Source organism: Galleria mellonella, unplaced genomic scaffold, assembly GCF_026898425.1.
Source record: "Galleria mellonella isolate WM207_F2 unplaced genomic scaffold, CSIRO_AGI_GalMel_v1 utg962, whole genome shotgun sequence".
Taxonomy (NCBI): Eukaryota; Metazoa; Arthropoda; class Insecta; order Lepidoptera; family Pyralidae; genus Galleria; species Galleria mellonella.
In genome coordinates this window covers 764,657-782,591 of record NW_026442180.1, presented here as the reverse complement: position 1 = coordinate 782,591, position 17,935 = coordinate 764,657, and the positions used below count along the sequence as shown (strand labels likewise).

General features: G+C 39.0%; 1 protein-coding gene across 1 annotated transcript; it reads left to right on the top strand.

The window, feature by feature from the left end:
* Positions 1 to 1,120: 1,120 nt before the first annotated feature.
* Positions 1,121 to 17,829, top strand: LOC113522872 (uncharacterized). The gene is made up of 13 exons (XM_052902849.1): positions 1,121 to 1,512; positions 7,031 to 7,116; positions 8,192 to 8,279; positions 8,764 to 8,882; positions 9,109 to 9,925; positions 9,997 to 10,084; positions 10,166 to 10,294; positions 11,370 to 11,535; positions 12,779 to 12,954; positions 13,854 to 13,983; positions 14,491 to 14,659; positions 16,102 to 16,244; positions 17,433 to 17,829. Exons 1-13 carry the CDS (start codon positions 1,206 to 1,208, stop codon positions 17,550 to 17,552), a joined length of 2,538 nt encoding a protein of 845 aa, XP_052758809.1. The 5' UTR covers positions 1,121 to 1,205; the 3' UTR covers positions 17,553 to 17,829.
* The last annotated feature ends 106 nt before the right edge of the window (positions 17,830 to 17,935 follow it).

The window sequence follows — 17,935 nt, the reverse complement described above, 5'->3', positions numbered from 1 at the left end:
GGCAACGCATGGAAGGTATCATGGGCGAAACAGTATACTCTGTTATGTCCATGGTACTGCTCATGTCTATAGGCGACGGTTACCACTTTCCATCAGGTGGGCAGTCAGCTTGTTTGCCATTCTAAGTTGTATAAAAAAAAAAAAAAAGAAAAAAGAACCTTTCATAAAAATATCAGAATTACAATGAAACCATCGATCAAGCGTCGTCTTTGTTTTATTTTATGTAAAGACAAATCTATCTTAATCTAAAGACGTATTATGCAATGGACGGGTATTAGTGATGGAACAATGATATTATGAAGAAGAAATGGGCGATATATTGCAAACAATGCTCTAGGATATCTTGTATCTTAGAAACTTGTTCCCAATTCCCATTACCTACCAATAATACCTACCCCCATACCACACAAAGTCATCATCCTATCCTATCGGCCGTTACCTGTCCAATGTTGAACATAGGCCTCTTTTTTTTTGTTGGGTGAAAATGGTATGGTAACCCCGCCTGCGCTAACGGGATATGCTGGCGGAGCACCAGTGAAGGGTGATCGATGAGAATGAAAACAGGCCAGTTAGCCCATCATGATGAATTCATCAGGAATTAACCATGATAATTTCCAGGGGGAACCACGAGGAGATCGACCTGGCTGGGTATATTGCTCGCAATGGGATTTTTAGTCTCCATTACTAACAATCCCTTTCCCCCCTCTTTGGAGGGGTTTGCCAGTAGTTGCCACGAGAATGGCATGGCAGGCGAGTCATCCTCAATCCAAACTGTCTGTACTTAATCATTGTTATAATTGTAAACTAAATTTTATGACAATCGGCCGAGCCGTTAAGGAGCCAAAAGGTAACAAATAAACTCACTTTCACATTTATAACATTTTTCAAAAGCTACAACAATTCGAATCAACAGATATTGTCCTGTCCATTTTTTTTTATTTTAAAAATCCTAATCAACTATTACAAAGTTTGTGCGATCATTAAAAAGTCGTGTGATAATATAATTATTGTACATTATGTCATTCTAATTTTAAGTTTACTAGTAAATGTGAATGTGAGTTTACTATCTATCGCATTTAATTGTTTATTTACGTTTCTGACCGCTGCCCATGCGCACGCGCACACTGTTTACAAATAATCCCGCTACTCATACTCGTGGAGGCGATTAAAATCCGCGTTGTGCCAATAAAATATAATGCGATAACATGGAGAAAAAAAGTTATTATTTAATTTTGTTTTTATTGACACTGGCCGAAAGCACACGGATAAGACCGCGTAATAATGGAAGCGAGAGGATTTCAAAAAAAGAATCCCATTTGAGAATAGAAAAAAGTTTGCGCGCGAAAGGGAATGTTTTGGAAAGCCTTTTTAATGTATACGATCCATCGTTTTTGTCAGTGGTGTGGCCGAAAATATCTAATGGTGTACATATATCAGTGGAAGAGAGTTGTTGGGAGGATTTGAGTGTATTTTTCGGAGATTTATCAGAAGGTCGCTTGTGGGCATTGAATGGTAAGTTTACATATTTTTAAACATTTTCAGACGTTACAGATATTTATTTTTTTATTTATTTATTAAAATAATTACAACATCACATGTGTAGCGACAAAACACTGTAATAGTTAAAGACTTTGTACAAAAGTCGATTGCTTGGGTACCTCTGTCCCATTCGTGTTTCAACCGTGAAGCAGTTGTGTTTGCATGGTTGTGTTTCGGTTTGAAGGGTGGGATATGGCGTGAATTTACTGGGTACAGAGGAATAACACCTGAGTCCTTAGGAATGGCAACGCATGGGGGGTGTCATGGGCGAAACAGTATACTCTGTTATGTCCACGGTACTGGTCATGTTTATAGGCGACGGTTACCACTTTCCATCAGGTGGGCCGTCAGCTTGTTTGTCATTCTAAGTTGTATAAAAAAAAATAGTCCCCATTACTTAGAATCCCTTCTCCCCTTGCCAAGTAGACTTTTTTTTAATGGGTGATAATGGAATGGCAACCACGACTGCGCTATCGGTATACGCTGGCGGGGCACCAGTGAGGGATGATCGGTGACAATGAAAGCGGATCAGTTACCACATCGTGATGAATTCCACTAGAATTAACCACAATGGTTTCCAGGAGGAACCACGTGGAGGTCGACTTGATAGGTTCAGTTAGGCCCAATTACTAACAATTCCTTTCCCCCCGCCAAGTAGGCCTAGGCCGGTCTGGGGATGAGTGCGCTATCGGTACACGCTAGGGGGATGGTATACAAACTTTGTAGTATTAAAAGTAAAAGATATCTCCTAGGCAGCCGTGAGGGGGTGGGGGGGGGGGGGGGGGGTTAAGGAATTGTTAGTAATGCGGAAATGTAGCAGTCCCATTGTTAGCATTATATCCAATATATATGTCAGGTCAAACTCCTCGTGTTCCTCCCTGGAAACCATTGTGCTGAATTCCAGGTGTATTTATCACGAACTGACCCGCCTTCTCCTATCATCCCTCACTGGTGCCTCGCCAGCGTATACCATTAGCTCAGGCGGGATTACCATTCTGTTATCATCTATTTAAAAAAAGGTTACAGCCGTAACAATTTCTATGCGTTATATTCGAACGTACCTATTTAAATATCTAAAGGTCGTACGAAAATTAAATGTTTATTAAAAAAAAAAACCTGCCTACGCATTATCTACATGGACGTAGATGTAAATCGAAAATTGCCGATCAGTAATAAATAAAAAAAAAACTCATTAAATTAACGGCATGTAAGCTTTCACAAATTAAAGAATCAAAATTTAATCAAAATTTTTACATTATAATTGGCCAACGCAACGGTACGGAATGAGAGGTGTGCCCGCCATACTTCCCATGGTATAGTGTACCGCGGTTGAACTGTCGAAGGGCTAGTAATAACCGTTAACGTTTTTCTCAACTTCAAAAATAGCTCGTTATCGATTTAATTAATTTTTTTTTGTAAGTAGGTGCTTAATTACGATTTTTAACAGTCTTTCTAACGGAGGGGGGTTTTTCAATTTGTCTCTATTATTTTTATATACGATTATGTCAACACTTTTGTATCGATTTTTATTATTCGTATCGTATTTTAATCGATTAAACACTAGCTATGACGTCGTATAAAATGGCTGGAAGAAAATGCATGAATTAGTTGCACCGACAAGAGGAAACTCTTAAATGAAAAGAGAGATTGTAATCAGTGGTATTTATTTATCATGTTTGTTTGTTGTTTCATTGAAACTATCGGTTTTCTTGGCGGAGCAAAAACTGCTTGCGAAGAAAAATCTACTTATAATCACAATTTCGCGTTCTAAATTTAAATATATTCAATCTAACGTGTCACAATTCTGTGTTCTAAATTCAAATACTTATTTTCAATGATCTTATTTGAACGATAATGATATTATTATTTGGTAAACAAGTAAAAGTTTACCAAATAATTTAAAATCGTGTTCAGTCGTGGCAAAATCAATAATTTTAATTTAAAAAATCAAATCTAATTTCGATAAAATTTCTATGAGACTAATCTGAAAGTATTTCCTTTCAATTAAAAAAAAAAAAATTAAATCAGTTTATCAGTCAGTTATGAGGTAATAAACCACTGAATTGAGTGAGTGTCAGAGTTGAGACTCGCTCCTTTTTTAAAGTCGATTGAAAATTAGTCGTTAATCCATTAATTTAATCACGACTCGTATCGTTAAATCAACTTGTTAATTGAAAAGGTTACTCCCATATTGGAGCTATAAATTTTGAACTTATTTATACATACATATATGAATTATTATTAATAATCACAATATAAATGAAGCTGTTAAAACGAGTTATTGCTCATAGATTAATTTCACGACCGTGTGAATGGACAGCGGAGTCAGGTGACCGCGTCGCGTGCGATCCGGCTCGGTGGACCGCGCGGCGGGCACGCGACTTTTTTGTCGAAAGCGAAAATTCGCTAATTGTAATTGTCATACTGTGGAAATGACAGAAATAATCTTAGTAAGAAATGTTTTCCTATTTATCTCTAAATCCAATGAGGCAAAAACTGTTAAAGTCTTGCGTTGACTGGAAAATGTAGTCGTGTCCTTTCATTTTTCATGAAGACAACATATTTACGTAAACACGAATTGTCTTTTATTCACATTGTAATTGTGATGAATAGTGTATAATAATCGTGTGTTTTTAAAAAAAAAAATCATAGCGTGATTCCCTTAATAATGTAAAAATAATTTTTCAACTCCCTACCCTCCACGGTTCCTAACATATAATTTTAGATTAAATTTTTTTGCGATTAGTCGCAGCCTTTCGCGATCCTCTTGTCGAGGCTTAGGGGCCACCTAGACTTGCCCAGGGGGTCGACCTAGACTTTGAAAATATATATAAACCACACTTGCGTGAGTTTACGCTAGTAATGTGCTTTTTTTTAAATGGATGATCATGGAATGGTAGCCTCGCCTGCGCTATCGGTATACACTAGCGGGGTACCAGTTATATAATGATAGATGACGATGAAAGTAGGTCTATTGGGCCATTGCGACGTCGATGGTTTCCAGGGGGAACCACGTGGAGGTCGACCTGATAGTGGTCTGATAGGATATTGCTAGCAATGGGGATTAACGTCCCCATTACTAACAATCCTTCTGCTCTCAAAGGCACTCAAAGGATTAAAAAAGAAAGTGCAAAACATTGGTTACATTTTAACATATCTTATTCTCGTTAATATTATAAATACAAAAGGATAAACTACTGAACATATTTAAATAAAACTTGTTACACGGATAGGTTATTTCCTAATTTAACATATAGGTTTCTCTTTGCATTGATTTACGCGATAGAAGTCGCAGAATGAAGCTAGTTAAAAATAAGACTAAAAAAGTAAAACAATACTTCTAGCAGTTCCTACGTTATGTTAGATAGATATTTATTAGGTTTTGTTGCTTCTATCTACGAGTTAATTGTTTCTTCTATCTTTTTTTTTATACAACAGAATGGCAAACAATCTGACGGCCTACCTGATGGAAACTGGTAACCGTCGTCTATAGACATAAGCAGTACCATGGACATAACAGAGTATACTGTTTCGCCCATGATACCCCCCATGCGTTGCCATTCCTGAGGACTCAGATGTTATTCCTCTGTACCCTGTAAATTCACGCCATATCCCACCCTTCAAACTGAAACACAGCCATTCATACACAACTGCTTCACGGTAGAAACATGAATGGGACAGAGGTACCCAAGTAATCTACTATCTATCTATCTACTAGATGTTAAACCGTCAATACTTGCAACATGTCTATTTAGATCGTATCGTGTTATTGAAATGCGTGATTCTCGTTTTTTAATTTCATTTTCAACCGTTTTAAAGTTCGATGTATGCACAAATATTGCGAGGGACACGCACGCGATGCATCAATCGTGAACACTTGTAACAATAAAATTAATAATAATAATGCCCGCATTGTACGCCGGTTTCTCTCCCTGGGGCCCTGAACCCCGGCCGACTGTGCTTCTGCCGGGGGTTAGTTGCCATCTCCTCTCCTTAAGAGGGGAGATGAGAATTTAAGTGAAATTTAAAAAATAATAATCCCAATCGTTATGTTGGTGAACGGTCTTACCCCAACCAGTCTGGAACAACATCTCAGACGGTTGGGATTCCGTACGCAGAAAGCGGTGCTCTTAGATTCTCTCTCGCCGGTTTCTCTCCCTGGGGCCCTGAACCCCGGCCGACTGTGCTTCTGCCGGGGGTTAGTTGCCATCTCCTCTCCTCAAGAGGGGAGATGAGAATTTTGGTAAAATTTAATAATAATAATAAAGTTTATTCTCTTCACAATACCAGTTGTACATCTATTATATTCCTAATAATTATAATAATTATATTCTAATTAATATTACAAATGTAATAATGTATGTAAAACCGAAAATAATAATAAAAAATCCAAGGTGACCAATTTTTATTGTTAATGTAATGTATCTTGTACCCAATAATAATTTTGCATGCTTTAGAATATAAGGCGAATATTTGTACTTTATTTAATAGAACAATATCTGTAAAAAACAATGTTCTCGCAAATAAAGAAATCTAATCTAATCTAAATCTAATCTTGTTATTCTTAGAGCAATTAAAATGTCCTTTATATAAAATATTAGCGGCCCGTCCCGGCTTCGCACAGGTGGACATTTTTACAACATTTTAAAAAGTGGTTATTGTGACATAACGATAATAGTTGGACATATAGTATCGCGAAGTTTTTTGTAGTTATTGATATTTCCTTCAATAATGTAGAACATACTTTTGTTCTATCACCAATAGTTTCCGCAGTACACGCGATGAAAGATATTTTATAGCATTTTTTTATGCCTTCAGTTACTTTACTAAAGTTTTAGTAAGGACCCCTAATCTTTGCTAGTAATAAATATAGCCTATGTTACTCAAGGTGAATGTAGCTTAGTAGTAGTAGTGTAGTTTTTGAGTTTATTCATTACAAACATACACACAAAAATACAAGTCTTTCCTCTTTATAATATTAGTGTAGAAAATTGCGGCCGTATGGTCCCGGCGTAGAACCCATTTTCTTTCCCATAAGTGTCATAAAAGTCGATTTAGGGGAGGCGAGGGATGAGCAGCAGCGTCCCTCTTAAAACATCTCTAAAGTCTGACTGCGGTTGCCAATTCGCCTGCCAATCGTGGCAACTACTGCCAAACCACCCAAGGGCCTCCCCTTATATTCAGCAGTGGTCAGTTAAAGGCTGATATAATAACGATAACTAATAATTTTTTCTCAAACATGCTTGGAAATGTGAGCACTATTTTGATAATCTTCTTCGAGATAAAGCAAAATTGCCGTACTGGCCAGATAGATGCGGGCAGCGGCCGGTAAAAGTTGTATGAAAATCCATATCTGTCGTGTTTTGCGGCCAGATAAATTACTATGTAAACTCATATCTGTCCTGTAATTTAAAAATGGAATGACCTTTTACTTCGAAACATGGCTACCAAGGAGGTAAATAATAAAAGGTTTATTTATTAAATATTTTAGTCGCAGACGCATCGGGTCGGTACCAGGGTGGGGCATTCGCTGGCAACAGGTACTGGCTCGGCTCCAAACACCATTGTCTTGTACTGGTAAGTGAATATGTATGCTTACTAGCTTCGTATCTTATAGATGATAGATAGCTTAGAATACTCTATTGTTTGATCTATCAGTTTGATCAAATCTGGCTCGAATATACGTAACCATAATTACAGGTCGTTATGTATTTTTTTTATACAACTTAGAATGGCAAACAAGCTGACGGTCTACCTGATGGAAAGTGGTAACCGTCGCCTATAGACATGAACAGTACCATGGACATAACAGAGTATAGATACTATTTCGCCCAAGATACCTCTCATGCGTTCTCATTCCTGAGAACTTAGGTGTTATTCCTCTATACCCTGTAAATTCACGTCATATCTCACCGTTCAAACCGAAACACAGCCATGCAAACACAACTGCTTCACGGTAGAAACACAAATGGGACAGAGACAAATGAGAGAGAGTAGCCAAGCAAACGACTTTTGTACAAAGTCTCCCTATATATAAAATATGTATTTTCGTCAAATTCATAGCTGTTCACTCAATTTCATTTTATAGTTACGAATCAAAATTTTATACCTTTAGTTATTACTAGCGGCCCGTCCCGGCATCGCACGGGTGGACATTTTTACATTTTAAAAAGTGGCCATTAAGGCTGCACACGCGACGGAAGCTTACAAATGGAGTAAATTCTCCCGTTTTCCCAACATTTCCCTTCACTGCTCTGCTCCTATTGATCGTAGCGTGATGAAAAGTATACTATAATCTGGCCAGGAGTATGAAGAATAATTGTACCAAGTTTCGTTAAAATCCGTGGAGTATTTTTTGTCTTTATAACGAATATACAGCCAGCAGACAAAATTTTACTGATTACATTTTTAGCATCAGTATCGATCACTAATTACCCCCTGGTAGTTATTTTGGAAATATATTTCATGTACAGAATTGACCTCTCTATAGATTTATTATAAGTATAGATTTGTATAATTTTGTATGTTACTTTGCATTATTATTTTATACAATAATGAAAAACAGATGTCGCTGTGTGGGTATAGAATGAGTTATCCCTTCCATTCCCGTGGATGTCATTTCTTTTTTATACTTAAATTTATTATTTGACAGAATAATGAAGCTAAAAGTAGCAGCCATGATGGTAATCAATTTTTGGGCCCTGCCGTTGGACTGCGCAAAGAAAGGTACCATGATGGAGGTAAGAGTACAGAAGATAGTTTTTTTTTCATTTAGATATTAGGTAGTGGACACTTAAATGTACGTCTTTTTATATGCAAAATTTTAAATTATAGTTTAATTAACAGAAACTTCTCTCCGTAGACCATTTTTCGATTTGATTTTTTAAAACGGTTCAGTACATATAATGGATGATATAAGATAGTAATAAAAATAAAAAAAATACTGATCTAGTTTTATGTAGGCAAAGTATACTTTGCCTTTGTAATACTTTATAATAATAAGTAACAAGTGCCCCACCATCATACCAATTACTTGATCCTCACGACATTCTGTTTAAAAAGAAAACAGACAACGGACATGTGGGGGTATCCAAAAAAACACAGACTTTAATATAATTAGATTTTTTTTAAATTGGCGTGGCTAAGAATCGAACTTATGATCTTATTTAGGTACAGTAACGTTCATACTGGCTAGTTCTTAAGGTTTCATCATATTTTTCTTAGATCACGAGTGGAAGTTGACACACACCAAATCGACAGAGCTATCAGATAATCCACCATTCCACTTAGGTTTCAATGTGGCTCGAGTCCTCCTGACCATTATGAATTCAGCCACACCGCAGGTTCGTGACTCGGTTTTCATTTAGGTTAACTTAATAAAAAAATATTTTAAGAAAATCAGTGCATGTTTTTTATTCTAATGTTTTTTTTTTGTCCACATCAGTAAGATATTTTTGAAAACAGTGTAAAAATATATTTTTGAGTAAGTACAATAATTATATTAATACGTACATATATTACAGTAGTAGTATAAAAAGTAATGCCACAAAATTATTGTTTTCTTTTCAGCCTTTCGATATTACTATAGGATTATGCTTGCCACGCTCCTGTTCCAAAAGGGATATTTCATCACTGTTGACATTTTCCATAATGCTAAACGACAACTTGAAATCAAACAAGACTGTACCACGAATAGCTAAAATTGCATCTCTTAGACAAGTCACAGAACACTATAGCATAAAACATGATCTTGGAGCGATACTGTTATTAAGTGTCACGCTGTTTTTGCTATTACTATCAATAACAGCCACAGTAATAGAAATTAACATTATAAAATGTAAACGTGGCTCTAAATCGATTAGTTTCGATTTACAAAAATATAACAATACAGACACAATAAGCAAACTACACGACAAAGTTAAAAAGCAAATAGATGAACGGATAGAATCTGATGTGGCAGATAATGAAGTATTATCCAAAAATAATGTTAATCACAGAAACAATATAAACCTGCTTGCGATGAAGAATGTTAATCCAAATATAACTCCCTCGATTACGCTAGACGTAGTAGGTGTGGAGAGAGCGACAGGTAGTTGTACCAGATGCGGCAAGTACAGGAGACAGTGTAACAATCCGAGGCAAGTGAACAACTTGACCGCTTGTCCCAGAGTCAAGTATAGCTCCGCTGCGAGCCTCAACACTGAGGAAAAGAAGACCAGTTTGATAAAACGACTACTGTTTTGTTTCTCCTTAAGATATAGTTGGAGCCGAATCTTCAATACAAACACGGCTAATAAAGATCTGTCAGTAATTCACGTTTGGAGGATTATAGCAACTCTTTGGTTAATATTCGTGCACGTCTCTGTTATAGTAGATTACGTTTCAGGTAAGGATAGTTGATTTGTTTCACATTTAATTAAAGCTCTTCCAATACTGTAATACAAATGTAATTTTCAGTTAATTCTGGTGGTGTAAATGAAGCGGAAAATATTTACAATATACTAAATACAGGTACAATGGCATTCGACACGTTATTTCTAGTAAGGTGTGACATTTTAATTTTTAAAATTTAGTTCGTATAATGTAACTGTATTAATACTATAGTATAAATGTAATTATGTTCCAGTGGCTTGTTCAGCTCTCACCATTTCTTTTATTTGAAGAGCCAATACACGGTGGAGGAGCTCGTAGGATTTGATGGTACTTGGGGCCACATACTTCAGTACATCTGTTTTATTACAAACAGAGCTGTAAGGTATTTCTTGTTTGATCGAATTGATTTTTATTTTGTAACCGCTACCTTTTGTCTATACCTGTATAGTTTGGCTGTTTTATTTGGCAGCATTATTCTGGTGCAGTGGTGTCTCTATTGGCGAATTTAAAACAATTTTTCAGGGGGACCCATGCCCCTTAAAAAGGCTTATACGAGTATGTATGATCAGACGCAGTTTTGCTTATAGCTAAGAGATGCTCTCCTTATTCTGGGGTTGGCACGGATCTAAGTAAGCCAATGGGTATCTCTGATCTCTTTTATCTTTCTTTGTCAAATTCTTCATTCTCCTTGACTGAGTAAGATGACTATTTGTGTATATTAATTGTTGATGTCAATTGTTACAACTACATCCAATATTAAACAAAGAAATTCAAATTTTAAAAATTAGCCACTGAGCCACTGATTACATTATCTTTATGTTTTTTTAATGGATGATAATGGAATGGTAACACCACCTATGGTATCGGTCTATACTGGCGGGGTACCAGTGATATGATGATAGAAGACGATGTAAGTAGGTCAGTTAGCCCATCGTGACTAATTCCTCAAGAATAAACCATGATGGTTTCCAGAGGGAATCGCGTGGTGGTCGACCTGATTAGCTATTGCTAAAAGTGGGAGGCTATTAGATCCCATTACTAACAATACCTTCCTTTATTACCTTTATGTTATTTTTTTTATTGGATAATAATGAATTAGTACCTCTGCCTGCAGTAATGGTGAATGCCGGCGGGGCAACAGTGAGGGATGGTAGATACGGATGAAAAGGCAGGTCAGTTAGCCCATCGTGATGAATATATTTGGAATTCTGCATGATGGTTTTCAGGGGGGACTAAGTGGAGATCGACCTGATAGGGTATATTGTTAGCAATGGGACTGGTAGTCTATTAATAACGAACCCTTTCTGCCCAACCTTTATGTTATTAGCCTGATGGAGAAGCCAAAAAGTAGGTAAAAATACTTGTTCTTGGTGCACCATATCTAGTACCACCATAGAGACCAGCATGGTGGTGTTTATAACTACATATAAAATAAATTAATAATTATAATGATTCAGGTTGTTGCCATCGTATCTCTACGCGATATTCCTGTCGGCCGTGGTAGCGCGCGTATCGCGGGCCACATCGTCGCTGGCGCTCCCCGACGGCGACCACCAAAACTGCGAGACGTATTGGTGGCGGAATATTTTATACGTTACCACTTTCTATCCTGCTGAGGAGAGGGTAAGTGATAAATACTATGTTGCCAATTGCAGGTTGTGTTTTTTTTTATGCAACTTTAAGCTTGGCAAAGGCATTATTAGGCTTGGCAAACAAACTGATGGCCCACCTGATGGAAAGTCTTAACTATCGTCTGTTGATAGTCTATTGACATGAATAACTGCATGGATATTACAGAATACATTATTATGCCCATGATACCCCTCATCCATTCCTAAAGACTAAGATTTTATGTATAGTCTTGGCATAGAATGGACCTTTATTTCCCATTGGTCTCATTAGAAGCGACTAAGTGGCCTCAATAGTCGAGGGATGGGCAGCGTCCCCCTTGAAATATCACCAAAGCCTGACTGCGGTTGCCAATTCGCCTATCAAGCGTCGTAACTACTGGCAAGTACTTCCATTAGGTTGGAGCTTATGTACAACAGTGGACAGTTAATGACTGATATGGTAATCTTTTTCTTCTATAATTGTTCTTCTAATCTGAAATTAGAGTATCTTCGCATCCTCTAATTTTACTATTATACCTCATCGTTTAAACTGTAATATAGCCATGCAAGCAGCTTCACGGCAGAAACACGAGTGGAACAGAAGTAACCAAGCAGATGACTTATAAGGAAAAATGAATGCCTAAATCTATTAGCTTGGTGTTGTGCTTAGCGCAAAACTCTGATGGCTGGGCTAATTCGGCAAATTTTATTTTAATTATTCATCAGAGTTCGAGAAAGGTTCTTATGGTTTCTAGGAAAATGGCTCTTGCAAAAGGTCCAGAGCTCTGTAAAAAGTCCGTGAAAGTGACAAAGAAAATTAAGTTTCGACACGAAGTCATGGTTATTCGTACTGTTTATAAATGTGAAAGTGAGTTTGCTTGTTACCTCTTAGCGTCTTATTGAATGAACTTTTTTTTTATACAACTTAGAATGGCAAACAAGCTAAAGGCCTACCTGATGGAAAGTGGTAACCGTCGCCTACAGACATGAGCAGTACCATGGACATAACAGAGTATAATGTTTCGTCCATGATACCTCCCATGCGTTGCCATTCCCGAGGACTCAGGTGTTATTCCTCTGTACCCAGTAAATTCACGCCATATTCCACCCTTCAAACTGAAACACAGCCAGGCAAATATTACTGCTTCACGATAGAAACACGAATGGGACAGAGGTGGCCAAGCAAACGACTTTCGTACAAAGTCTTCCTGTGGTAAAAAAAAGCTGTTAGCAGCTAATCAATATTTGTGTGGTAGTGCATGCAAGTGTCGTGGTACCTGTCGACGGAGAGCCAGCTGCACGTGGCCGGGGCGCTGGTGTGCGCGGTCGGCGGCGGGCGCCGGCGCCGGCCGCTGCTGGCGCTCGCCGGCGCCGCGCTGCTCGCCGCCGCCGCCGCCGATCTCGCCGGCGCCTACACCGACTACTCGCTCATGTAAGTCCACCTACTCCTACGGTCCTACACCTGTTTATATATCTATCGATGTAGGCTCAGCGCTGTACACAGTCTACCGCACACCGTCTGGTAAAGTCAGCAATGTTTTTTTTTAATGGATGATAATTGAATGGTAACACCGCCTTCGCGGATGATAGGTGAGAATGAAAGGGCAGACCAGTTAGCCCATCGTGATCAATTCACCTTGAATTCTGCACGATGGTTTCCAGGGGGGACCAGGTGAAGGTCAACCTGGTTGGGTACATTGCTAGTAATGGGACTGGTAATCCGCATTACTAACATTCCCCCCCCCCCCATACAGCAATATTGCATATGTCTGAATCGTTGAATATTAATGTCGTGTGAAAGTAACGACCTTTACTATACATGAAGTTATGCTATATAATGGGATGTGATCTGTAGTCTATTTTGAATATCCGCCTCGTGGCAAATTTCAGTAATCAATTTCTGGTAAATCCGTCATACTTGCCCAACTGATTTGACTCTTAACTTGCCATTCCTCATTGGTATTTTACCAACGTAAACCAATTGCCATATGATCCCCGCATAGAAAGGCCACCCCTTCTTTTCCGTAGGGGTCTTACGAGGCGACTAAGAGGGAGCGACGTATGGGCAGCAGCGTCCCTCTAAAAACATTTCCAAAGCCTAACTGCGGTTACCAATCAGCAAGCGTGGCAACTACTGGCAAGACCCCCCAAGGGGGAGGCTTATGTTCACCAGTAGACAGTTAAAGGCTGATATAATGATGATTAAACCAATTGCGCAAGCCGGGCTACCTTAAACCTAAAAATAAGCATTTAACTGTTTTGTCAACACATTATGGCTTGATTATAACAAATATCTTGTATTGTTTTAGTTGACTAATTATTATTTTTCAGTCGACCCGGAGCTTACAATATATATTCAATCATAATAGAACGTCCGTGGGCTCGAGTATTGCCTTACTTCGTTGGAGTTGTGATCGGTTGGTTGACACACAAGATGCAGGGTGCTTTGAAGATTTCTAAGGTGAATATTTTTTATATTTCTAATTGTGTATAACATTAGTCATAATATTATAATGAACAGTCATTTTAAAGTATTATTTTGTGTACCCAAAATTGATCCTTGAGGGACACCCTTATTTGTACCATATTTACAATAATTTACATTACTAATTTGTGTAATCTATACAATATAATAAAACTGTAGAGGTTAAATGTCATAGGAAAAAAAAAACGCGAAAAACTCAGTCAGGGGGATGTTAGTAGTGAAATAGAAAACAGCTAGATTTTTTATATAACATAATAAAGGGCATAGTTGGCTCATCTTACAAATAGAATCTCGTAGCCGACCCAGGAAACGCTTGATGACGATATGCGAACCAATGTTTTGTCTTAGGAAGATGCACATCGGGTAAAGTGGGACAGAAACAGCGGGAAAGCTGATTCTGATTAAAGCTAGAATGAAGAAGAACAAACGGAAGTATAATATAAGCGTGTACAGTGATGGTGCGTGTGTGGCGTGCGTGTGCAGACGGCGTGGTGGTGTGCGTGGTGCTCGTCGGCGGCGGCGCTGGCGGCGGCGGCGGCGGCGGCGGCGGCGGCGCTGGCGGCGGGGCGCGCGTGGCCCGGCGCCGCGCTGCACGCCTGCTGCCCGCTGGCGCTGCTCGCCCCCGCGCTCTACGCCGCCTCACACCATGCTGGTGAGTCACTTGCACACCGTGGTGCAACAGTAGGGGAGAAAGAAAGGAATTGTTAATAATGGACCCTGAAAAGTCTTACCAGGTCGACCTCTTCGTTGTTTTTCTTCAAAGCCTGCTAGTTAAAAAAAATTGGTGTTGCGGTTGCTTTTGGGCAGCGATAGTCGCTTACCATCAGGTGAGCCGCATGCTCGTTTGCCCTCTGTGTTGTAAAAAAAAAAACCATTGTATTTATTGTTGAATTCATCATTTCCGTTTACCACTATTCATGTTTCCCTATGTTTATAATATAATATTAAAAAAATGTAAAATTATCCGATGTTCAGTGAAAAAAAGCAAAATTAAAAATACGTAATTGGCTGCAATCTCTAACTTATGTGCATACAGAGGATCTGATAAGACCTGTTTCCTAAAATATTTATTGAAATGCAAGCGCACAACACACACGCACACGTACACGCACACGTACACGCACACGTACACGCACACGCACACGCGCACGCACGAACACACACACACACGCACGCACGCACGCACGCACGAACACACACACACACACACGCACGCACGCACGCACACACACACACACACACACACGCACACAGACGCACACACACAACTACACACTCAAACTATTACCAATTATTATATATATTTATATTAAAATTATATTTATCCATATTAGTTAATAGGTTCCCCAGATACAGGCTCGACCCATATGGGGACCGTTGTTAATCAATTATGTAATCTACTGTTTGAAATAAAGATTATTATTATTATTATTATTATCAAAGTAGGTCAACTGATCTGTTTTTATCCTCACGTATCATCTTTCATTGGTGTTCCGCCAGCGTATACCAGTAGCGTAGACGGGATTTTACTTTACATTGAAACTCACAAAAAAACACACATAGACTTATTGGCGACCCACCTGATCAGATGATGATGCTGAAAGCAGTAATCTTCGACTATTGATATGAACACGTACAAAACTATCTATAAACAGTTTCTCTGAAAAGTCTTAACACCTGTGAACAATTTGTATAATATCAACGTGCAGTGTCTTTAATGGATGATTATGAAACGGTAACCCTATCTGCGCTGATAGTATACGCTGGCGGGGCTCTAGTGAGGGATGAGAGGTGAGGACGAAAATGCAGGTCAATTAGCTTAGCGTAATGAATAAAAAGGTTGAGCTGGAAAGGAGTGGTAACCACACCTGCGCAAACGGTATACACCAGCGGGGCACAAGTAAGGGGTAATAGGTGAGAATGAAAGAGTAGGCCATCTTGCTATCTTGCCATCTAGCCCATCGTAATGAATATGAAAGGAATTCAGCACGATTATTTTTAGAGGGGCTACGTGGAGGTTGACGTGACAGGATATACTGCTAGCAATGGGGCTAGTAGTCCGCATTGCTAACAATCCCTTCCCCCCATGTGCAGAGTCAGTCCGGCGAATGGTGCAGAGTAGAATGGTGGCGGCGCTGAGCCGGCTGTGGTACGGCGCGGCGCTGCTGCATGCACCCGCGGCACGCGCGCTGCTGCTGCACTCCGACGTTGCACTCTGCTCGCACACGCTCTGCATTGTGAGTACAACGCACCATACCATATCAGCCATTGACTGTCCATTCCTGAATACAGGTTTCCCCCTGTTTTGTATGTACTCGTAGCTATACGCATACGTGTGTGGCTACGCCCAACACGACCTTGATACTTGTCCTTTAATAAAACAGTGCAATACGAACCCGTGTATCATTCACTTGTCCGCATACTTACCAGTGTCGACGAACTACCCACATTTTAGACCAATAAAAAGTTATTGTTAAAAACGTCGATTTCGCAGTTTGGCATTTTAAATAGTTTGGATCATAATCAAAAGACGTGGAAAACATATAAAAGTGGTATTTAGCAGTATTTTGTAGCAAACGACATTTAATGAGCGGTCAGATGGCACAGGTAAGAAGAGAAGAGCTATTCTTCTTAGCGCATTCTCCGAAGACAGATACAAGCTTGCGTCGGACTTAGCACTTCCAAAAGATATGGGCCAGGTATCGTATGAAGAAATTCTCACACTTTTGGATGACCACTTCACTCCCAAACGCGTCGGTTTCGGGGAACGTCACAATTTCTACGCAGTCGTGCAGGAAACAAGAGAATCTTATGCGCAATGGGCAGCCAGTCCAAATAAAGGAGGCTTTACCAGTAGTTACTACGCTTGGCAGGCGGGTTGACAACCGCAGTTTAAAATTCAAGATTATTTATTTGTAAAACATTGTGACTTTGGAATCAACTTCCAGCAGCGGTATTTCCGAACCGATACGACATCATAGCTTTCAAGAAAATAGCATATTCCTTTTTAAAAGGCCGGCAGCACATCTGCAATGCTGTTGGTGTTGTGGATGATCATGGGCGGCGGTAGTCACTTACCATCAGGTGAGCTACATGCTCGTTTGCCTACTGTGTTGTAAAAAAAACATGCAGATGTTAACAATACAATCTCGTTCGACACCTTTAGCCTGTACGACATACAAAAATAGGCTTAGGTAATGTTTTAAGAAGGACGCTGTTGCTCATCCTTCGACCATTCAGTTCCTTTATTTGCCTTTTTTTTGATACAATTTAGAATGGCAAACAAGCTGACGGCCCACCTGATGGAATGTGGTAACCGTTGCTCTTACGACACCCACGGGAAAAGAAAGGGTGGTCCAATCTATGGTGGGACCACACAAGCTAAGGATGTAAATGAATAAATACGATGGTTTCTTTCATTCCAGTGGTCATACTTCGCGGGCACCGCTTCCCTGACCCTGCTGGGTGCGTTCGCCCTCGCCTTGCTGGTCGAGATGCCCTTCTGCAGTGTACTGAGGAGGCTGTCAGACTACGCCAACACCTGATTGTATCTGTGAAGGTACTTTAAAGTATTCATAACATACTCTGTGAATATTTTTAACTGTGCTATCTAATATTTAGACATATGATAATTAGAGATTTATATTATCAAAATTAAAAAAAAAAAACATTTGAATCCTTATTTTTAAAATCAGTGGAAATTGGATTTGTTTATTGTAAATTGTGTATAAATTCACTTACAAGAAGGGAACAATATTATTTGTTCTATATATCTTCGAACTAAATTTTACCTGATAGGCAATCAACAATTAATATAATTTTTGAAAATAATAGTTTTTTAAAGCGTACTACCATATCCCATCTGGAATTACAGCCGTGGGCATATTTTATTCCAATTTTTTTTTGTTTATAACTTAGTTTATTATTA